This window comes from Stegodyphus dumicola, chromosome 2 (assembly GCF_044657685.1).
Source record: "Stegodyphus dumicola isolate Sdum_Otavi_A_Nest chromosome 2, ASM4465768v1".
Classification (NCBI taxonomy): Eukaryota; Metazoa; Arthropoda; class Arachnida; order Araneae; family Eresidae; genus Stegodyphus; species Stegodyphus dumicola.
In genome coordinates, this window is record NC_140769.1 from 102564359 (window position 1) to 102589860 (window position 25502).

At 35.3% G+C, this 25502-nt stretch overlaps 1 protein-coding gene across 1 annotated transcript in view; it reads right to left on the bottom strand.

Annotated features, from left to right (window-relative positions):
* LOC118194407 (protein O-mannosyl-transferase Tmtc3-like) overlaps positions 1-25502 on the bottom strand; it is a 384082-nt gene that overhangs the window by 86187 nt on the left and 272393 nt on the right. The window contains exons 10-12 of the mRNA XM_085810972.1: positions 7881-7964; positions 6159-6296; positions 4043-4136 (exon numbers count right to left, since the gene is read on the bottom strand). Of these exons, the coding sequence (XP_085667098.1) occupies positions 4043-4136; positions 6159-6296; positions 7881-7964 (316 nt within the window). The remainder of the gene's footprint in view (positions 1-4042; positions 4137-6158; positions 6297-7880; positions 7965-25502) is intronic.

Here is a 25502-nt window from a genome sequence, read left to right on the forward strand (position 1 = left end):
ACAAAAAACATTAAATACGAAACGATTTAATTGATTCGAAAAATATGTAATGAATATGTTATATCATATTTGATCGCATTTTCAATCTTGTCTGCTTACGAATGTTATACGAATATCGATAAGAGAATATTATGCCTATAAGGTAATTTCCGAAGGACGCGGTTATAGTACGATGATAACAAATGAAAAATATTCGAGGATAAGCTACTGGTAATTATAATAATACTATTTACATAAAAGAAACCTATACGTTTATCCAAGTTACAGCATATTCATCTTAACCTGACTTCCTTCTACATAATGGTTAAAATTTACAAATATGATGGCCTCTGTACAAGCAAGTGACACTTCAAGACGGATGCTCGCATTCCGAGCCCCATAATACATTTATTGGCCAATATTTAATTTGTCCTGGAAAAAAAAATAATATCTACACTGATTTAAATTATTTTTGGTAAAAATATTTTAGGTAAAACACTAACAAAGCAGCACTGCAAGCCACATTTTAAACAAAATATGCTGTTTAATAGAAACGTGCGCTTGCATACTTATTAAAAAAGAAATTTTGTGATTTGAGAATAATGGAGCCATACGAATTATATTCCCATTCTGAATATATTCGATCATCAAAGACTCTTCCTACATATGGCTAGCCTCTGTAACATTGCAGAATGGCATAATAATGCCTTTAATAGGGATGGTAACTAACATAGCTGCACAACCTCAATCATATGAAAAACTACCAAGAATGTCAGGCTATTATAAGGCATGATTCCGCGTACTTTCATGTCAGGTGCGGAAGTAATGCGATGCTTCAAAACATCGATAGATTTTTATACTCTAGTCAGAACTTCTCTATATGTGCAAGAAAAAGCTATTGCTTTCTGTGCGATCCGAATTCCTTCCTTGAAATCCACGTAACTGTATAGACATTTGCCGATATTTATTTCAGGAAAAACCGCTACAGCTCAGCTGACCACATCCCTGTCAGATGACTACATATAGACGTCATCTGTGAATGTAGATGCCACGGATTTTAAATCGCTGTTGTTCTTTCAATCACATTATTGAGAAGCACTATCCGGCAAGTAAATACTTGCTCTTTTATCCTCCTTCTATAAGCCAGTGGTACCGTACACTGATCGGCTGAAGCAAGCGGTCTCTTACAGCCCGACGATAACAGCCTCCATAACTTCGTTTTGTGTGTACGCATTCATATCCAATGTAAAGGCATCAATCAGTACAGTTCACAAGTTTTCACACACCCACAATCAGTTAGAAGAATGTTGATGCTCTTGATGTGCTTTCTGTGACCCAGGTTCTCTTTCGCTGTGGCATATCACTATTCGGATTCTGCTTGATATTTTATATGCATATGTTATATACATTTTAATGTTTAAAATGTATTTATATCATTAAATTTTTTAATTTAAATTGTGATTGATTGAGAGAACGATGAAAGCCCTCAAGCGAGGAAAAAGAATGAATTTTCCCTCAGGATGAGTCAGTTTTCAAATATATGTTCGTGAAGAACAATAATGAAAATTATACTCAGTTGAAAACAATTTGTATGGAAACACGTTTTTATGTAATATAAGATATTTATTCTGCCTTCTTAGCATGTCTTTGTAGCGTAATGGTCAGCACTTTCGACGCTCGAGAGGTCCGTGGTTCGAGTCCCAGCGAGGGCACTGTTCCTTTTTCCTCTCTCCTGTACCTAATGTCTCTACAGTGGCGCCCGAAATCAAAAAGGTGGTGGATGATGAATCTCCATCACCAGAATTTCGTGATTGGATCTCCTAATCCACAGTCGCTTTCTCCCACCTTCTTAGCATGCCTTCGTGGTCTAGAGGTCAGTACGCTTGACGCGTATTCGAAAGAATCGTGGTTCGAGTCTCGGCAAGGGCATTGCTCCTTTTTCATCTAGCCTCCTTTCAAAAAATACCTAATGTCTCTACAGTAAGAAGAACAAAAAATCTGACGATTAGTCATGAATAATGTTAGAAGTGGCCACAGCCGCCAAATGCATTGTATCATTAACTTTTACAACAACAATACAGACCATATAATCATCATAATATTTCTACATCATAATATTTCTACATTTATATGTAAGTATACATATAAATGTAGAAATTCTTTTTAATTATTGTTATGTTTTTACTTCAATCTATTTAAAATACTACAGGCATATATTTAACGAGTAATCCTTTAACAGAGTTTTGCTAGATAATTCTAGAAACGTTTCGTCCATTTCTGGAGTTTAAAATTTTAACGAAAAGACCATATCCCACACATTCGGTACAAACGAATGAATATTTTTAGTTAAGAATTATTACCTTCTAAGTCGAGATATCTCAAACTATGAAAGATGTACGATAAAGAAATTTCCTGAAACAAATTTCTTCTTAGAGAAGTTTCTATAACCTCCATGTCATTTTGAGACTGCGAAAACGATTGCGGAATAAGGTCGAATTCAACGATTCTCATGTTGAACATATTGTATTAGAAATATGTAACTACCTTCAGTCATGAAATATGTGCTGCTTCTGTATCTTTTCGTTAAATAATTTTTTTTTAATTGCACACTCAGTGCAGTTTTTTTTGTATGCATCAAGAAATCTGTGCTATATTATGATTATTATTTTTTAACTTCGTCTTAAGTCACATAAAACGATATTATAATCTTTATACGGTCCACGGACTTGCATTTCACCGCTACCGACGTACACAAATAATTATTAAGCAAAACTCAAATAAAATTAATTATTTGATAATTTTTTTGATTTTAAGAATATGCTGATTCAAGTTTCGCTTTAAAATGAGCTCATTCATACGTTCATCTTTGCATGAATACTTGGAACAACTTTTCACTTTAAAGATTTTTCATACCACACATTCACTTGTTAGAAAGTTAAGAATATTTAATGTAAGGATAAAAACTTTAAATAGTTGGGAAATTTTCTTTATGTATATATCGATCAAATAGGATGTTGCAAAACGCTTTCGCTTATCAGAAACTACCTACTATATATATCAGTAAAAGTAGTAGGTAATAGAATATTTGTAAAGAGTGAAAGGCAGAATTTGAAGAATTTATTAAAACAGAAGAAACACATTATTATTATTATTAACATGTATTGTTTATATTATTTATAATTTATTCAAATATGTGTGCTTGTTTCATTGTATTTTGTTAGTTTTTATACATTTTATAGTGTTGTCTAATTTTTGTATTAGTTACTTTAAAGTCTTTAAAGTACTTTATATAACAATTTTGATTTTTTTTATTTATTTGAATTTCACGTCCATTTCTTGGCTTAAAGGGCATATTTCGTGTGTTATGCTGTAGATCTTTTAATTACGCATTGCTAGATTCTAGCATTGCAAAGATAGTTCAACTAGAACGCAAGGTGTGATAGAAACCGTTGTAGTGGGAATTTTGTGGTATATCGAGAACTATCGATGTGGTATATCATAATCGGACTCAAAGCTGGCACTGCGCCAGGCATCGAAGAGCGCGCAGTAATAAGAAAATGACTGGAATGCAAAAAATAGCTGTAGATATAAGTGTGTATGCGAGTGATGATATATTTTGTACGGATAAATAAAAGTAGCATGTAGAGTAAAAGAGTGTGTCTTGTGAAATAATTACTCACAAAAGGTTACACGGCAATTTTGCGACAACTTATATCGTCCTATTCCTGACATTAAGCGATTTCTTTTCAATTTGGTGACATTCAGGAAGTTTCAGGAAAATTTATTTTCAGAGCCTTGGAGCAATTTTTAGTAGCTTCCAAATTTGTTTGGATAACTCGGTATATAAAGTTGTGTTGGAGAAAAGATTAAATTACTCAAAGTGATGCGGGATTCTAACTCGTTTCCGAAAATTAAATTTATTTGCCAACGAATTTATGATACCTGTTAATTCCAATTCGTGTGCCATTAATCGGAGGTTGAAAACTTTTATTGTTTATCAATTTTAAACAGTAAGAAATTCTCGAATGTGCACGTGAAAAAAATACATTCCTTTTTGTCTCACCTTCCGAAAAGCCTTTTCTGCTTCTTCATACATCTGCAGGTGGTGGAACGTTCTTCCCACGTTGATGTGGGCTCCGATGTCATCTGGTTGAACACTGCGTAGAGTACATTTTTACTCAATTTTGAAAGGCAAATAATAGGTAGTACACTGAATTTATACGTAGTACACTGGAAGTATCATTATGCAGTATTCTACAGATATTTCAAAAGGAGGCATACAGTTCTTCGAGGGAAAGGGAGATGTACTAAATCGAACCGAACGTGACAGTGCAGTCCGTTTTAGGAAGTATGAATCAAATAAGACTGGCTTTTAGACAACCACAGGTGATAAAGTATTTATTAAAACTACCAGATTTAAATTTTATACGAGTCCTCAAAAACGAAAGAAGAAATGCTTTTGCATAGCATAATTAATCGAAAAATCTACTTTTCACCCAAGTATAAAAATTGTTAATTATATATTTCTGGAATTGCGGAACTGCGAGAAAAATATAAACTAGAATAAGGTTTCAATATACCATTTGTAGAAATGTGGCATATCAAAATGTATATTTAAAGTACCTGGTCAGGTACGCATTTTACCTGGTTTCTAAACGTTTATGTGTTTTATCAGGAAGACGTATTTTAAGTTACGTAATTTTGACTTCTTTAGGTAACATTTAGGTGTTATTTATTAGGTGTTACGTAATATTTATTAGGTGTTACGTGTTATTTGTTAGGTCTTACGTAATAAGTTATTTAAAAACCCAATAACAGAATAAGTAACGGCAATCGTAATTGTGATTTTATATAGAATGCAAGGGTATATTAAATAAAGGCTGTCATGTTAAACACCTGCAGTAGCTTGTTTCTTAGATAAGAAGCACGAAAGAACCACCGCGCTTTAAGCAAATATTTATTCTTACTACCTTCTCAAAGCATTTAGTCTAGTGAATCAAGTAAATTTTAAAATGGCATTAGAAAATCGCGACTTTTGATAGTGCAGAAAGAACACATTTTGATAGTGCAAAGCGCATTTTGATAGTGCAGAATGAACGCATTCTTTGGATTTGAGGTCATGCACTGTTAAATTTCATCTGATGGGTCTTCTAATGCAATTTGTTTGGATAACTCGCACTCGATAAAGTGGATTCCACGCACTTTTACTACCATTATTGATGAACAGTGCTTTAATATTTCGGTACTTAATTTTTCCTACCTTGTATGGAAAAAATTATTTGTATGAACACTGTGAAAATTCAAGTATCTTCATTTCTTAGCCTTAACTTTTACACTGTCTCAGAAACAAAAATGAAAGGCATACATCTTTGTTGTTAAAGCACATAGAAAAAATTTAGTTTTGGTGAATTTCGTTTTTGTTCAATGACAGCATGATGGCTTTTGTCGCCCATAACCATCATTGTAAGGATTTAATATTTTCTACGATTTCTGTTAAAACCTATTATGCTTTATAAAAGTAAAATGTTTTTTAATGTAAATTAATTGTTAGGTTTTAAATATCAAGTTACCATAAAACTTTCTACGTACATTTTAGCTATAGTAATAAAGAAAAAATATACCATAAAATAAAAATTATATCGGAAAATAATATATATTTGCTGGTTATTGTTTTGAAAGTTGAAATTCCTCCAGGTTTACATTATAATTATCATATGTTTACTGTCCACAATATGAAGCAAACTAAGGAGTTAAAATACAGTAATTTTCATTTCTGATTATGATTTTTATTGCTACTAAACTATGTACTATCTTAAAACTGAATCTTTCTAATGAACTGCGAATACCCGGTTTAATAATAGAATGACTTTCAGTTATCTGTCTATTTTCTTATACGACGATCCAGCGACTGCCGGATAAACGAAGTTCTGAAGCCAAGCATATTGAGCGTTGCTTGATGTATTGAAACTTATTAATTAAGATTTTATTCTCTAGTAAAAATAAATATTATTTTTACTAGAGAATAAAAATTGTTCATATATCCCAATTGGCTTTTTTTATCTTTAGTGAAAATGTGTACACCTCCTTTTGAAAGGCTTCTGTAATATAATCGAAGAAAACAGAAAATATTAACTTTTCATGAAATTCCATTTATAGGTATTAATACACGATAATATTACCTGACGGCTCTTTGAAAATATTCCAAGGCTTCTAAATGTTTACCATGGCTCTCTAAAGAGTGTCCAACATTGTTGTAGAGTTTGGCATTCCGTTGGTTTACTCGAATACCAGCCATAAAAATAGTATACTCATCTTGCCTGGAAATGTTATAGTACTTTACTTCGTTTAACGCAATTAACAAGCCTTCAAATACACAAAATACTTAACAGTAATTAATATTAATCGAAAGTATTAAAAACTATCACATAAAGAGAGAAACTGCGAGAAATCTTTAGAATTAAAGCAAAAACTTCTTTAACAAGGTTAATGTTTTTTACTATGCCGAAATACAAGAACACATTGCGGGGACCAGCACTGATGTTTGTCATGATTAGCCATTGCACTTAACTCTCTTCTAAGTTCTAGTATTTATTACAGATATGGGCTCGTTGGTTAGTTATTTCATTAAAGCAAAGCATAGGCTTTTCACCTAAGGAATGGACTCCTGCTATGCATGGCTTTCTCTAGGAAACTGGCATCTGTTAATTTGCCCATGGGAAAACTTACAAAAATTTCCATGCATTCCAACCTTTCACTGGGATTTCAAATCGAGTCGAACTATCAGTGTTTTCGATTTTAACCATTCGGCTACTGGTGTACCCGGCAGTTACAGAAATTTATTAATCAAGTATAACCGAATATGACCTTTTGGAGAAGAAACTAATTTTATACATGCTATTAGCAACTAAATATCCTCAGCAGAGTTATTTTAACTTTTCTTTAAATCAATTCCCAAATACACGATTAATAAGGTGATAGTTTTCCATTATTTAAAGAAGCAATATTTACATGTGAGCAAAGAAGATGAACGTAGAGGGATTGGACAATGAGAGTGCAACATACATATGCCATGTAATATATAGTTAACAGATGTAGTCTTACTTTGGAGACCAGTACTTTCACGATTCTTCTGAAAATGATAAAGACTATCTAGGTCATTAAAGGTAATTTTATCTTTCCTTTTGCAAAATAAATGGATAGTTTACATTGTGATGCTAGAAGAGGAAAATATTCTCTTAACTCCTTCTGCTAGTATATTCTAGAATGGCTCATTGCTGAGTTATAGACATCAAGAAAGATGTCCGAACTCATTTTCATGTTCTTCAAACAGTCCGTTGCCAGTTTCGTGGCGTAGGCTGATGCGTTGTCGTTTTGATACAAGTCCCTCTTCACTGTTCAATGCTTGAACTAATATAGGAACGTGATAATTCAAGAATTCTATGAATGCCCTATCATTCTCAATATTTGATATCAGTGCGTTCTCGAATGCAGCTAAAAATTTAATCGTCATAATCTTCATTTGCAAAAGATAAAGCTTAAAATTATTCAGGGTTGTTAATCGGATGTTGAGTGAATGATTTCAAGTAATCAAGCCAATTCTCAGCGTTGAGGCCTACGTGTGCTAGAAATTCAAGGTGGCATACTGGCCATGTCATTCAGTTTCAAAGCCCAAATCCTATATGTTATCTATGAAATGGAAAGGAAGTATAAAAAATATGCATTACGTTTTTTACTACACTAAGCACAATTTCCTTAAAAGTTGGCTTTAAGAAAAATAAGATACTATTCGTTTAAGAACTCTTCGTTCTGATATCTTCTTTTTCATCAAACCTTAAAAAATCAGAAAGTGTAAAATAAGTGTAAAATAAATGAATGGAAGAAAGAAATATTTTACTTCTTACCAATCGAAATTACGATGGACGGTTTTAGCAGCATACATGAAAATAACAAGGAGTATCAGACACCATGACAGAGACTTGAACTTTCTAAACAATAAAACATACATCCATATATGTAACTTTGTGTATTAGTACTAAAAACAAACTTTCAAATTCAAAAATCAAATTGTTTAGTATACCTTAATTTGACATTTCTTGTGTTGACCCGAACAACCAGGTTTAAGCTCATTTTCAAGTTAATTATTTAAGTTAATTTTAAAGTTAATTTTTAAGTTAATAAGTTTTTCATGTTTAGGTTTATTCATATTAATTCTTGAAATGATTCCTGCCCCATTTACTCTTGCTGTGATTCAAAACGAATTTTAGAAAAATACAGAAAACTTGAAGACTCACGCTAACTTACTTAATATATTTTAATGAAATGAACCTCAAGAATAAAGAGTTTTAAATGTGAATTCGTTTCTTTATTTTTATTTCTTAATAAAATTGATTTGTTTCTCCTTAATAAATCAAGGTGTTCTTTTCATCAAATGGAGATTTCAACTTTTGCTTTAATTAAAAAATTTATTTCTTATTTTTTTCTTCCTTTTATTCTCCTGCGAGAAATTCGAGAATCTTTTAGTATTCGATGTCGACAAAATTTAGAATTCATTTCACATCTTCTTTTCTGTTTTACGTTTTCATGCCATTTTTCAGTTTGCTTATTCCCACAATTGACTCCTTCAGTTACATACATTTAACAACAATAATAGAAGGGCGGAGCAGTTTAAGGTTGAGAAAGTAACCAGCTTGCATTATTGTGATTCTGTCACACTGCGTGACCTTCTTTGAGACTTAACAGTGCGAAGCAAAGATTGATTAGAAGAACAACAATTCACCATCAAGGTGAATTGCAGTCAAGATTATACCTGAGAATAAAATAAACCTGGTACGTCTTCAGCTAAGAGCTGCTAATTGTTGTCCCGATCATTACTTAATTTAGTATTGCTTCTTGTAATCCGAGCAATCAATTTTTTTAAGTTTCCTTTTATTTTTATTTAAAATATATGTGGTAACGGAAGATAATTTAGTTATATAACTTCTGCACTGTACTCTTTTGAAGTCTTATTATCAAAGGAGAACACGACCTTGGAATCATCAATTTCACAAAAGCATTGCATCATGATAAATCATCTTGAAGTTAATATATACATACATACATGCAATGACAGCTCGTATATCTCACAAACATGCAAAAAAATTTAGACTAAAATTTTAAGTATTATTCACATTATTTCAGTTCCTTTTCTAGCCGCCTAGACGGTACAGTGTTTAAAGGATCCTACTGCGATTCCGAAGTCTCCGGATTCAAATCCCGGAGATGGCACGGTTGTTTGTAAATGTATAGCGTCTGTGCGGTATGGGGGTACTCTAAATAGGCGGCGAACTGAAAGTCCTCTCGAGAGGTTAGTGGTAGAGGATGAGGGGTGGGAGATCTTCGGACCCGCCCGTGCTCTACATGAAAACTGGGAGCGAAACTGAGGGAAATGATTAGCCGAAGAACGTTGAAAATCTTGTATATGGGACTGCTATAATACCTAGCTGTGCACCTCCCTTTTTTAGTACAATCGCATGCACCAAACATATACCCACCCTTTTACCCGGCTCAGTCAGCTCTGCTTTTATTCTTCTATGTTATTTGCTTTAAAAGTAATTGGATTATGTTGTTCCGGTTAAGGGTTTTATGTATTTAGTTAATCTGCATGAAATAGTTTCAAAATTATCAGCAGTTTCAAAACGTAGGTGGAGCTAAACCTAATGTGGCGTGAATTTGTTTACATTTGAAATTTTTAGTAGTAAAGTGAATTACGTTAGTTGGTGCACCAATTTCAGTTAGATTCAGTCAATTTTGTCAAATTACTCTCTATTATTACTCTTAGCGTCTGAGTTACATGAATCGGCTTTTGTCTTGCTAGCCGTAATTACTTCCATGGTATCCCATTTAGAGCTCTTTGAGGCCGTTTTTTCCCTTTTGTAAGTGTTCTGTACTGAGCGCACTTAAATGCAATATTTCAGCCTTTTTATTTTTAACTTTTCATTTTACTTTGTGGGTAAATTAAAGTGCATAATAAACACCCATTTCACCCGGAAAGAAAGACATATTCTTTGTCAGAATACCATACAGTAAATCTATTAAGAGGATAGTCGTCAAAAACTCATTCCTTTATATAAGGTTTAAAATTCTTTTCTACAATGAATGTTGCACATTTAAAAAGACTCTAAAATGATAAACCTATTTTATTAAACACTGCGACAATAATACCATTCACGATTTTCATGACACATTAAAAACATTGTTATACTTTACCTCTATTCAATTATATTTTATTATATATTATCTATTCTATTATTAGTTCAAAGGGGCTTTGTCCCTGAAGGACTATATTTTTCCTTATGCGATTTTGCGTCGATTCATGACAAACGGCGAATCACTTTGCAAACTGTTGCCACAAAGTATTATCGCACTGTGTTATATTTAAAGAAATTAAATAATGAAAAATCTGGATAAATGTATGTATATTTCTCCCATTGTGAATAAAACAAAGGTACATAGAGCCATCGAATTTTGAATGACGTCATCCTCCTACGAATATGGGCATGTAGAAGACCAAGTTTAAAATTTGGAATTTGTTTTATTATCGATTTCCTATTTTGTAAACAAATCCTTGAGTATTAACAAACTCAAGGATTTCAAAGCAAGCAATGGCAACGTTGTACAGAAAAAACAATTTTATCTCCAGCGCGTGAGTCTCTGTATCGAAAATTCTAAAGATATGCTCATTTTAAAACTATTTTTTGCGATATTGCTGTTGAACTGAATTTTATGGTTTAAGCGCGAAGAACGTGATATTTAATAAATAAATGTAACACACAAAATGTTAAAAAAACGCCCCTTTGGACGTAATTTAAAATATGAAACATTTCAGATTTTATTTTTTATATTTATTTTTTATTTATTTATTTTTGTTGTTGTTAAGTTAGGCTTAATGCGTTGGTTCAATTAATTATGAAACTTTTACATTATTTCGCAGCGCTATTGTAAAGAAGCCGTGGTGCACAGCTTAGGAACTTTTGAAACAAACTTACGAACATTGAAAACGTTTAACAATCATATTAACAGCCTGGTATTCGAGAGATGAGAACTAACTTCCCCTAAATATTCCTTTGTGCAAAAATAAATGGGACAAAGTTGGTTTTTTTTTTTTTTTTTTTTTACATAAATGAAGTGGTTTCCAGCTGGTGACAGCAGGGTCTTCAAAGCAGTTTTATTTGCCTTAATGTCGTCTGAATGTCTGCTTTCAACTATGTAGAACTGGTGTAAACAATAAAATAGAATTATTGCAAAGTATCTAAGCTTGTTTCTGTGATATGTAGGAGGTTTAGAAATGGTCGTATTTACAATTTAATGAGATTTAATGAGAATTTGGGTTTAGAAAATTTAATGAATTTGGGTTTAGAAAAATCGTGGCTTGTATCTTGCTTAAGCTTTGCTTATATTCGAGAATCTCATGTATGTAAATGGAATCTTTCTGGTTTTTCAACTATGGCAGACATCCATGTATCAAAAAAGGATTTTCTAGGACTTACTGGAACTTACGATGTGATGTTATCCGGACTTGTATTCCTCTTGACTTGCTTTGGAAACATGAATGATCTTGACTCGGAACAGGGAGCTTACTCAAGCTATGTTCAAGAACGTGTGAAGTAGACAATACAAGCAGGAAGGGTGTACGAAAACCTTTATTTTCAATCTTTACAGGAATTTCCGAAACTTCGGAATATAGACACCAATCACTTGTGATCTGAACGTAAGAATATAAAAACTACTAATTAAACTAACTAAAACTAACTTTCAATTAGTATACAAGTGCCTAGCATTAAGATTGGCCTTTATTTTAACAAAGGTCCGTATGCAGTACGCCGAGCTTCTAAAACTACGATACGTTTGCAATTATGAAGAGGACTAAACCTCTGGCCTTGAAGGCAACCAGCAACCGAGTGAAAACTCGTGAAACTACAATGGTAAATGGCTTGCTTCCAATAACTCCTTCCTCTCTCTTGCTTGGCAAAAAGCTACAACTTAAGTACTTGGCGTTAGCAAGACAATTAGCATAAATAAGTTGAAGCGTTTAATTCTGGCCGGAAATAGAAAATAAGAAATGATAGTAAAGATTTAAAATAAAATAAACGTTAGTAAAACATAGGATCCTTACATACTTCCCGCCAGAGATAATTAGTTTGAAACTGAGGTCTAAAACGACCTTGTTGAAAACTTTTAGCTCTAAAACTAACGCGAGGCCAATCTTTTACAAACATTTCTCACTAGAAACTATCTAATCTAGAAATTAAAAAGTCGTTTTTACATGAACAACTCCATGGACAATTACTTTTCATCTGTACTGCATCTATAAACAGGAGTTTCTTAGTTGAATCTGGTTCCTTCCAGAGATCTGGAAGGAAAACTAGTTTAATGAAATGTTAAACAATAAAATGGCAAGTAACATGAATACTTACATTTCTGTTTTAACATTTTTATTTCATTCATGACGTTATTTAATTATCTCCCCGTGCTCTCTGACATGTGTTGTAAAGGAAAACACCAAACACGAGCGTGTTTATGTACAAGTGTTCAACACTACCGCCTGCAATCAAAACACTAACATGTTAAAATTCAACATAACAAGACCTCATAACACACCTTATATTCATCTCTGAACCCTGAGGTACTATTCTGAAAAGTGGCTAAATCTGAAGTGTAGCGTCAGAGAGCCTAACTACATTCACTCAACCTTTAGCACATATTCACAATAATTTGCTCTTTTTACAGTCATACCAATAAGTTAAAATTTTGGCATTACTCTGATAATTTCACTTTTAACATATCACAGTATTTCTTAACTTTTAAGATAACAGTTTACATTGTACATAAGGACATATTAACATGCCGTTAATTTTACGCATTTTAAAACATACATTAGTAGTACATTGTTTGTTAACTTCTATTCTTTTCCAAGCAAGTGCTAATTCTTCTACATTGAAATACTACATTTCAAAAGTCTTTCAGACTGAAGCTTCTTTCTTGCCAGAATCTTTTAAATAAAATTTTATACAATCATTTTACAATTTTCTTAAGGTACCTTTCTCAAAGATTATCAATGCTTTTACAATATTCAAATATTTACACATTTCTATTATACATTAATTTTAGTTTTACTCGCGAGTAATTGAAAAACATAATACCAAAATAGGTAACAACTCATTTATCGCCTTTTTGCGATAAAGGTAGACCTCACATGAGGTAAAACTTCTTAAATTCTGCCACTTGCAGTAAGAATGAAAAATTAACTTAAAGTTTCAAAGTAACATAAAGTTTTACTTATCTTTGTGATATTCAGACATCCTTTTTGCTGCCCAGTCCTGGAAAGTGGCGAAGACTACCGTCTGGTTACCTTCCTTCTTGTGCGGGTTCGCTCTTCGGTTCCTTCCTCCATGAGCTTTCTTTTTCTTCCAGTTCGGTCACCCTTGAAGACCTTCTTTTTAGCATCTGGTTGTGGTCTCGGCCGTTTGATGGCAGCTGTTCTTGGGGGAACCGGGAGACCTCTGTCTCGTTGTTGCCTGGATCTCGTTGCTGGCTGTTCAAACTTTTCTTACTTCTTTGCATCTGCAGCTGGTGTTCCTTCGTCCATTCGTCGACATTTGCTGCGTAGACTCCTATCCGATGGGTAGATCTTCCATTTCGGAGCCGTGTTATAGTTGCTGCAATTTCTCCTGGCTCTCTTTGCATTGGTCGAACTTCTCCCTTCTTCATTCTGGGGATGGTCGTGCCCTCTCTTTTCTGGTCGGTGGAACGGCTTCTTTTTCTTGTTACCTTCAGATTTCCAACGGGGAAACTTTCTTTTCAATTGCACCTGTCTATTCATGGCTCGCCCTTGTCATTGTCATTGTTCCACCTCTGGAGATTGTGCCTGCCGTGCCGGATCCTGCAAAAGATCTTGAAATATTGGCATTTTATTACGATTGTAGAATGGTTTTATCTGGTCAACGTTTGCGGTGCAGGTTTCACCATTCTTGGCTTTTAGCACCACTACAGCCTGAGTTACATTTTCTATGACATATGGTCTTTCAAATCGTGGATAGAACTTGGCAGTTTTATCTTCTGGTGCTGAAGAAAGTGAATGCTTAATTTTTAACACTTCATCCCCTACTTTATAAGTTACTCCCCGTCGTTTCATGTCGTAATACAGCTTTTGTTTTCTGTGTGCTACTTCAGTGTTCTTCTTTGCTTCTTTAAATAATTTTTCTACATCGCCCATTTTAAATTCCGGGGCTCTTTGTTGAACATAAAATAATTTATCTAACGGCGTTATAATTTTTCTGCCTTAAAATAACTCAGCAGGAGTTTTGCCCATCGTATCATGTTTTGCGGTCCTAAGGGCGAAAGCTAATTCATTGACATAGTTGTCCCAGCTTTAATGAAAATTAAAAATTTTTAACATAACTACGGATAATTTTCACTGTATTTCTATTGACCCGTTCCGCTATATTTGACTGCGGCCGGAACGGGACCATTTTTAAATGACGTATGCCCAGTTTTTGGTACATGTCTTCAAATATATTACTTACAAATTGAGGACCATTATCCGATATAACTTTTAGCGGCGCCCAGTATTTTAAAATATATTGACTTAAAATAGACTCAGTAACTAATTTCGCGGAGGCTCGTTTTAAGGCAACAATTTCGGTCCACTTACTAAAATGATCAACCATAACAAGGAGATACCGACGTTTATTTAACTGACTTTTTGGGAAAGGGCCCAATAAATCGATGCCAATTATTTCATTTGGAAATTCGGATTTAATACTATTTAGAAACACGACCGGGCGGAAATTAATATAATCGACTGCTTGACATGTAGGGCAGGACTGGACATACGCCCTTGTTAACTTTTGAAGCTCAGGAAAACAAACTGCTTCGCGTACGCGTTGGATGGTTTTTCGAATACCACCATGAGAAGCTAAAGGGGAATCGTGCAACTCCTCCAGTATATTTAATCTAAGACTAGCTGGGATAACAGGTCGAAATTTGTTGTTGGAATTCGTAGTTTTTGTATAAAATAATAGACCATCTATTAGTTCGTAATGGGCCGCCCTATTTCTTATCGCCACAATATCTTGGTGGCTAAAATTTTCAGGATCCTTTAAATACTCATAAATGCTTTTAAATTCAGGATCCTTACCCAGTTCGGTTATTACAGTTTCTCGGGAATGTATCGTACATGCTGTGAGCATTGCCACCTTTACAGTATTACCTTCTTCATCTATTTTTATTCTGGATAGGACATCTGCTACGATATTTTCCTTTCCGGGGGTGTGTTTGATTACCAAATTATACTCTTGTAACTTGAGTGCCCATCTTATTAACTTTGGGGATACGTTTTTCCCTGAGTACAATGTAGTTACCACCGCATGATCAGAATACACTGTTATTGGCGCACTTCCAAAATAGACTCGGAACTTTTGCACTCCTAACAGAACTGCAAGTGCCTCCTTCTCAGTGGCGGAATAATTTCTTTGAGTTTCATTTAAAGTTCTACTAAAAAATTCCACGCGCTGCTGATTCTGCGAAAGTACTGCTCCTACCGCATAATCCGAAGCATCCGCTGAAATTTCTAAATTCTCATCGTTCTCAGGAAATTTCAAAACAGGGGCTTGCGTTAATGGTTGCTTTAATTTTTCAAACGCACTATTGGCTTCGGCCGTCCACGAGAATCTTGCCTTTTTCCTTTTTCATTTTAACAATGGTTCAGCAAGAGCTGCAAAGTCTTTTATAAAGGACCTATAATATGAATAATGTCCTAGAAAAGAAGAGAGCTTCTTCGCCGTATTTGGCGGCGGATACTTTTGCACAGCGATTATTTTTGATTCGTCCGTCTCGATTCCTTTCTGAGATATTTTGTAACCTAAGTATTTTAATTCAGGGGCTGAAAATTTGCACTTTTCGACATTAACTTTTAGACGGGCCTCATTTTATAATGAAAACACCTCTCTTAAATCTTTTATATATTGGTCCAAACTATCGCTAGTGATAATGATATCGTCTAAATATATAAATGTGGTCTTTCCTAGAACAGGTCTTAGCACAATGTCCATACATCGCTGAAATGTTGTTGTTGCCCCTGAAAGGCCAAACGGCATACGCAAGAATGCGTAAGTGCCAGACGTGGTTATAAAAGCAGCCTTAGGCACATCTTCTGTTTTTACACCTATTTGAAAATAACCAGTAGTTAGGTCTAACGTAGTCATGTATTTTGTAAAAGTTATGTTCCTTAAAATTTCTTCAATAATAGGTAACGGATATAACGGATATTTAGTAATGGAGTTTAATTTACGATAGTCAATTGCGAAACGCCTCCGTTTCGGATGTGTTACAGGATAATCGTTATTTTTCTTACATAACACAACCGGGCTAGCATAACTACTTGAAATGGACGTTAGGATCTTTTTACGTAACATATCTCGAATGTGCCACTCTATAATTTTTTCTTTATTCTTATCGTACCGATACGGCTTGTGGGAAACTGGCAGTGAATCTCCTGTCTCAGTTTCATGTTTCGTAACTTGAGTAAAACCGGGGATGTCACTAATAACGAAGCAAATTCACTTACCAGCGAATTTTTTGTTGCTCTCCCGTAGGCAGGTGGTTGAGATTTAACGTGGGTGGTTCTCATTTTTCTTCCAGAACTGGTTTCATGGTCAGCTTAAGGGACGCTCCGTTAAAATCCAGCGTTGCTTCTGCCTCTGAAAGAAAATCTATCCCTAAAATTACATGTGCCTGTAGATTTTTTACGATAAAAACATGATCTTTACTTGCTGGTCCTTAATGCGAATATAAAGTGGTAGTTTACTTATGCATTTGCATCTTTCTCCCTGCGCAGCTAACACTGTCGTATTATCCGAATTATATATTCTGTATCTACGGAAGTACTTCCTAAAAAAATCTTCTGCCACACAGGAACACTGCGCACCTGTATCCAGGAGTGCGGTGGCTGGGATATTGTTCACCAAAACTTCAATCTTTGGAAGAATCAAATTTTTCACAATTACTGTGTTTAACTTGAAGGAAGAGGGGTTTTCTTGGGCTTCGGATTTCCGCACCCTCCCGTCAGCAGAAATCCGTTTTAGTTTAAATCTTCTTTCTTCCTTTCCATGCCTTCCTTCTTTTTCCGCTGTCCTTCAGACTTTTTTTCTGGCTTACTACTGAACTGTCGACGTTCGCCGGTTGTTTTTGGATACTCTGGTTTCCTTGCCCACTGATTCGACTTGCTTCCGTAGCAGTGTTCTTGCCTTTGCTGTGGTCTTGGCGCACCAAATTGGCTTTGTTGCTCATACTGTCGTCTTCTTTCAATGTCCGCCGTTCTTCTACTTTCAAACTGGATTGCTAGCTCAAATAACTTTTCCAGTGTAGTCGGGTTCCTTAATTCAATAAAGTCTTGTACTTGGAGATGTAACCCAGGCAAAACTACTTGGATTATCTCAGGATACGGACGGTTTCCATACAAGAGTTTAGAGACGTGAATTTTTCTTAAGATAAAGCTGGAAAGATTTTCGATTCGTTGCTGGTATATGCTGAAGAGTTCCGCTTCTAATTTTGCACGATTTCTTACGACAGGGAAGGCTTTTACTAAGGCAGTCTTGAAATTTTCATAAGTATAGTTGGGAGTTCCCGCTTGACCCAAGAGGTTTCTGCCTATACATTTGAACCAATTAAGCGCTTGGACCCTCAAAGCGATGGTAACTAAGGTGACTTTCTGGAACTCATGGACTGGATATAGCATGAAGTGGTCATCCAATTTTTCCAAAAAACTGGTTACCGGTGAGTTTCCATTAAATGTTGCTTCTGATTTCATCGATGCGCGCATGGTCTGGACGATGTAACCAAATCCTTCCAGGACGGCAGCTGGCATTTCTGGATTCTGAGCTGCTGCTGCAGGCACCTCGGGTTCTTCTTGAAACTCGTCCATGGTTATTCTTCTTCGGGCGCCACTATCAGGACTTGTGTTTCTTTTGACTTGCTTTGGAAAAATGAATGGTCCTGACTCGGAACAGGGAGCTTACTCAAGCTATGTTCAAGAAATTGTGAAGTAGACAATACAAGCAGGAAGGTTATACCAAATCCTTTATTTTCTATCTTTACAGGTTTCCCAAACTTCGGGATACAGAGACCAACCACTTGTGGTCTGAACGTAAGAATATAAAAACTACTAACTAAAACTAACTTTGAATTAGTATACAAGTGCCTAGCATTAAGATTGGCCTTATTTTAACAAAGGTCCGTATGTAGTACGCCGAGCTGCTAAAACTACGATACGTTTGCAATTGTCAAGAGAACTAAACCTCTGGCCTTGAAGGCAACCAGCAACCGAGTGAAAACTCGTGAAACTACAATAACAAGCGGCTTGCTTCCAATAACTCCTTCCTCTCTCTTGCTTGGCAAAAAGCTACAACTTAAGTACTTGGCGTTAGCAAGACAAGTTGCATAAATAAGTTAAAGCGTTTAATTCTGGCCGGAAATAGAAAATAAGAAATGATAGTAAAGATTTAAAATAAAATAAACGTTAGTAAAACTTAGGATCCTTGCAATGTAACAATTCAATAAAAGCACTATCCTTTAACAAGAAATTCGGATAGCAATACAGATACAAGCATTGTTATATAGACCATTATCAAGATCATTCGCGAAAGTATCTCAATCAAAATTGGCCACGAATATCGAACGGATGCACAAGAGCTGTAAGAGTTTTTTCTCGATTTTCGTATTTTGCAAAAGGTTAATATGTCCGTCCATCTTCGCTTATACGTCAGAAATCTAGGAGTCATTAGCAAAATTTACTTGAACTAATTGGCTGATGCTTCAGTTGAAAGAAATGACAGATGACTGCCTCTCTTGGCAAGACAGTTTTATGGCTGAATGCAGTTGGTGCAGTTGAAGAGAACCTTTATGAGAATATCTCAATCAAAATTTGCCGCAAACATAGAGAGCATTTGTCACAAGATCTGAAGCAAAATTTGTGAGTAACTTGGATATGATGCAAAGGACAAGGAGACAGCATATTAATGAAGTGGCTATCTTATTCTTTGAATTTAAAATCCATGTGACTTTATTTTCGGTCGCAAAATTTGTGAGTAACTTGGATATGATGCAAAGGACAAAGAGACAGCATATTAATGAAGTGGCTATCTCATTCTTTGAATTTAAAATCCATGTGACTTTATTTTCGGTGGCGTAGTTGCCAAAGAGACAGTTTTTGTGTTTAATCCTCGTAACCCCGGGTTCATTATGATAGATTCTGTGACTCTGCTGGACTATGGCATAATTGGCATGCGTGTGAGTCGAAACAGAATATCATCCAAATGATCTTCGTATAAGAAAATGTGGACTTAGAGCTTTTGAGAAGTAAGTAAAATATATTTGATGAATTTTCCTTTTTTGACATAATAAAAATTTTACGAGCTGCATAGTTTGTTTGTTACGAAATTTTAAAATGTTTCAGGGAATTATAAGTAATCCAGAAAATTCAAAAAAGTTGCGTTTTATTTAAAGAAGAATTACTTTTGCTTCAGTTCAATGCAAAATCGATCTTCATTTCGATGTTAATTTTCATGCATTTCGTCTGACAGATCCACAGTTTACAAAATATATTTAGGAGCCAAATGTTCTAAAATTTCAGTAGGTACATCAAGAGTTTCATAATCTGGCATGTGCAGGATTTGAGAGGCACTATAACTGTATACAGTCCGCCAATTAATTTTTGCCACCATTGAATATACTGAGGAATGACAAATAATTGAACAAAACAACTCTGTAAACATATTTAGTAAGAAAACGTATTAGTAAAAAAATATATCTGCATTTTCTGCAAATACAAAAAAAAAATATCATAAAATATAAATATTCATGATTTCTCCAATATTCTGCTTTTTGATTTTTTGAGATATCAGAAACGGTTTTGATCAGCCTTGCATACCTTCGCCTGTCACCACTGGTTTCGTTATAGCCTTACCTTCTGATCCCTTTTCATTGAATTGTAAAATTGTCTTAAAATATTTGTTTAGTTAGCGCAAAAAGCATTTTCCAAATTACGCGCACTTTTCGTTAAATTTACAGTGTACATGTTATCAATTAAGAGCATAACTATGGTAATGAACACAACATTTAAGCCAATGAATTTTTAATTCCATGAGAAAAACTATACAAGTTTAAAGGCAGTTAATTTATTTCAGTATACGGAAAATTTTTTTTCTGCATCCCATTTTTTTTACTAATAATATGCATTATGTCCACAAAAGTGTCCTTATGTGGCTTCTATTTTCGCAGCTGTCATATTTCATATATGTCACATTTTATATATGTCATACTCGTATATGGGAGCTGTCACATCTATCTATCTATCTATCTATATATATATATATATATATACACACCGAAGGGCCATTAGATTATAAGCACCCTGTTAATAACATGTAGGACCGCCAGCACCCGGCGTGGCATTGACTCCACAAGGTGCTGATAGTTTGAGGTATCTGGTACCAAGCGCTCACCAACTGGTCCTGCAATTTCCGCACATTGAGAGGGGGTAGCATGGCTGCACAAATTTGGTTTTTCAGGTTGGACCACAAATGCTCTATTGGATTAGTGTCAGGTGAATTTGGAGGCCAAGATATGCCTTGAAAGTCACTGGGAAGTTCCTCGAACCAATCTCTGACGATTTGATGCTTATGACATGGTGCATTATGCTATTGGTAAACATCATTCCCCGCCGGAAATATTGCTGTCATGAATGGGTGAAACTAGTCTGCAACGATGTTTAAGTAGCGCATAGATGTCAGGGATTGTTCTGTGGGGTTTATAGGTCCTAATGTGCTCCATGAAAACATTGTCCCTCCCAACCGGGTTGTCTCTGTCCAACTGTGCATCTTGGAGGCAGGATTTCGATTGGAAATAGGCGTATTAGCACATGCCCGTCGATATGATGGCCCCGAAAATGTGATTCGTTGGACCATGCAACTTTCTTCCATTCTTTTAATGTCCAATTCCGATGCTTCTTGGCCCATTGAAGACGCAGCTGGCGATGACGTGCCGTCAGTGCAGGGACGTGCTTCGGCCTCCGCCTGTGTAGGCACGTAAGCAACAATGTACGCTGCACAATGTGTTGAGAAACACTATCTGGGTGGCAACTGTTATAGCTAGTGGTGATTTCGGCTGTTGTAGCTCTTCGGACACGGCGAATAATGCGTAGCATTCTCCGCCCTCCTCTGGAATCAATGCGTCGTCGAAGAGACACTGCTGGCTGCCCCCGACTTGTTTCACCATCCATACACCACTTTCCATATGTGCTTACAAATACTACACGTGAACAGCCATTAAACGTGCCGTTTCTGATATTGATGTTCCCAGTCGCCGTGCCATAACAATTTGACCTTTATCGAAGTATGATAAATGAGCTGGTTTTCCCATTATGTCGCTAATGACGCTACGTTTGGAAAGACAATGCATAGCCGCTTTACATACTTCAACATCAGCCGCGCGCTTGCATGGATTTGTTCCTGGGCGAACCCATTGTTACAGATGAAGGGTGGTCATAATGTAATAACTCTTCGTATATATAGATAGACATAGTAGTTTTCCTAGGAGGAGAGAGTCAATTGATCTACCTCCTCTTGATAAAGTTAAATCAGATTTTAATTGTATTCCTTTTCCTTTTATATGTATTCCTGTTGTTTTCGGGATTTCTTCAGGTTGTAAAAACATGAGCTAATGGGTAATTTGAAATTTTTTATTGATAAATTTAGGGATTTAGTAGTTTTAAATTTCATTTCTTTCATGTCTTTGTCGTTTTGGTTCTAAATTTCTTATTATTTTATCTATAATTGACTCATTTTCAGCAGCATATTGCGCGGAAATAATATTGGGATATTTTTGTTCTTAAAAATATTTGATACTAAATAGTATGATATAATATAATTTTTGTACTGCTATATTACAATGAAAAAGGGAAGTGCACAGCTGGATGTTATAGCACTTCCATATACAAAATTCCAAATTTCGACGGCTAATCGTTTTTGAGTTATGCGACATGCATACGTACATAGAGACGTCCCAAAAAAATCTATTTTTAAACCAGTTTGAATCCGTTTTGGAGAAAAGAGCCCTTTATTCTGTTCGCGCGTGCAGACTTTACACACACACCATGAAAAGACAAAATGAATTTTAGAAAGAAAATATGTATATTTCTATAAAATGCGTATATAGAAATCTGACAACTCAAATATTTCGCGATTACAATCCTTCCTTCACTTCGTACAAGAAAGTAAAAATAAGGCAGAAAAATTTTATAGCCGTATGCTGGAAATAGAACGAGATATTTAAAGTTTGCGATTTGTATATAATTTTTGGCACTAAAAATCTACACTTATAACTCTTTTTGATAGATTAGTTAAGAAATTAATCAGGATTGAAGGATGATCAAGAATTGAGGTTGAAAGCTTTCTTTTAATGCCATTTAAAGATAGTCCTTTATTATGCACATGTTTGTGACATTCTTTAATCATATAATCGTGTAACATTTGTTATGTCGGAAGAATTAAAAATATTTATAAATTCTAAAATGCTGAAACTAATTAATAATATTCATAGCCAGTTTTAATAACATTCCACTTTTATCCAGAATGTAAATTCTTTAAAAATCTCAGAATGAGATCTACGTTTTTGAAAACAAAATTTAACTGATTCAAACTTTTCACAACAATCTGCATACAAAATAGTCGTTACACTATCATTCAAATCAGAAATGATTTTCTAAAGTGATGTTCCATTTTCGCTAGATGTAAATTTAAATCTTTCGCCCTTCAATTTCTCTCTGACTTCAGAAAATTGTATCTCAAATTTTATAGTTAAATATATCCATCAAATTTTTGTCTTACGTGAGTCAAACTGTTTATGTTACATATTTTATAATGAGTATAAATTCATACTAAATAAGAATGTAAGGGCTGGGAGACCGTATAACATGTTAAATTTCGCAATTATCGCGATACATTTAGAGTAATTTTTACAAAATTGATTTTTTTTTATTTAAAAAATACCAAAATCTGAACATTCGCATTATTTATAACTCTTTTTAACTGAAAATGTACGTCTGTGTGCAACGGTTGCGGAAATAAAGATCGCGCATGGATGTTGATAGATATGGCTTGTTCATAACTGCGAAAAATATCGTATTTCATCGATACGAAGCGCATTATCATTTCCTCATATAATGATCGCGAAAGAAGGGCATCGCGCGTGGAACTGCTATAATTCTAATACACACGGCAGAATCATACTCAACTTGGCTCGTACAGCCCCTTTACGCATAGCAGCTCCTAACACCCCAACACGGTATACTGCTGGTTCCACTGGAACCAGCAGTTCTATCTACTCAGCACTGGAACTTCTATCTACTCAAAAACACCAATGTTCCATTGGATGTTACGGTATTAGATGAGTTGTCTTCTGACCATAATCCAGTTAGACAAATTTTGGATATCAGTAGCTATACCACATCAGACAAAAGAGCCTTCAGAACTGACTGGCGTGTTTTTACCAAAGCTCTAGACAACATTCAGTACACGCTTCCAACAATTCAATCGAGGAATGATATTGACAGCTTGGTCAAGGAATTCACCACAGCAATTCAGAATGCGCACAGCAGTGCTCAAAAAGAAATTAAAAACCAAAGAGTTAAGAGGTCTCAAGGGCTGAGTCAGTTAATTAAGAGGAGGAATGCCGCCAGAAGGCAGTATAAAAGAACGAGACACCCAATGGATAAAGCCACGTTCAATAGACTCTGCGATGCAGTGCCACACAAATTATTGTGCACAACGCCGCTGGACTCAGTACCTTGAATCACTCTCCACAGATGACAATTCTCTGTGGAAAACTATTAAAAGGTATACAAAATGCCACAATTCCATTCCGCCCCTTAGAGGCCCTCAACGGATCCACTACACTGAAACTGAGAAGGCAGAACTTTTAGCTCAGCATCTGGAATCTCAGTTTCGCACTAACAACATTCACGACACTCCTACAGAACAATTAATTAATAACTTTCACTCCAATTACATAGCAAACCCACGCACAGACAACATCATTTCAGTCTTACCGTCGGAAGTTTGTATCGACATCAAAACTCTGAAGAAAAATAAAAGTCCTGGATATGACAAAATTACGAACCAGATGATCAAGAATTTCCCCAGGAAGATTATACTACGTTTCACCAAGATTATCAATATCATCATCAAATGGCAGCATTTTCCTGAATGTTGGAAGGTTGCAGTGATCACACCAATTCCTAAACCTCAAATACCTGCGATCGTTCCGGAATCCTATAGACCTATTAGTCTGCTGTCTGCACTAAGGAAGATAGTGGAGGCTGTCATCCTTACAAGACTGAAACAGCATATTGAAAGCAATGATATACACATTCCGTATCAATTTGGATTTCGAAGTCATCACTCAACAACCCATCAACTGTATAGAGTTGTGGAACTAATTAGTGAAGGCTTGCAACGTAAAAAGGTCACTGGTGGCCTTTTCCTCGACATAGCTAAGGCTTTCAATCGTGTCTGGCTGGATGCTCTCATTTACAAGTTACACACTCTGGGGCTCCCAGAGTGTGTAACTTTACACACATAATTAAATCATTACACACATAATTAACACATTACACACATAATTAAATCCTACCTGGCAGGTAGACACTTTGTCGTTCGCGTCACAGGAACACTTTCTGCACCTAGGCCTATCCTTGCGGGCGTTCCGTAGGGAAGTCTTCTAGTTATCTAGTTCTAGTTATTTTAATATCTACGTGAACGACATACCTACTCTGAACAACACAACACTCGCAATGTATGCTGATGACACTGCGATCCTTACACAAAGTGAATTTTTGAGTCCAGTTATACAACGGCTACAAACCCACATCCACGCATTAGAGACTTGGCTGATCAGATGGAAAATTAAGGTTAATGTGGAAAAAACTCCGGCTATCCTGTTCACAAAAAAGAAGAAATTCACCAAAAACCTGTAGTTATGGAGTGTCAATTCCCTGGTCCAGGCAAGTCCTTTATCTTGGGGTGATCCTCAATAAAACTCTCTCATGTGTTCCACACATTACATCTATTACCAGAAAGTTTCGAGTACGTAAACATACACTATTCCCTTAATTGCTCGAAACAGCATTTTTTCTATAGACAACAAGTTACTCATTTACAAGTCCCTTCTACGTCCATTATCGTGTTATGCTTGCCCTGTGTGAGCATATTCTAGTAGATCCTTAAGGGAAAGGCTCCAAACTGCACAGAATGGTGTTTTGAGACAAATTGCAAATGCCCCATGGTATGTTCGAAATCGCAGACTACATACTGAACTGAAAATAGATCATATTAGAACTTTTTACTATCGACTGGCCAAAAAATTTCACGAAGACCTGGAGTCCATAGGTAATCCCGTGATTAAAATTTATGATTATGATGTCAATGATCAAT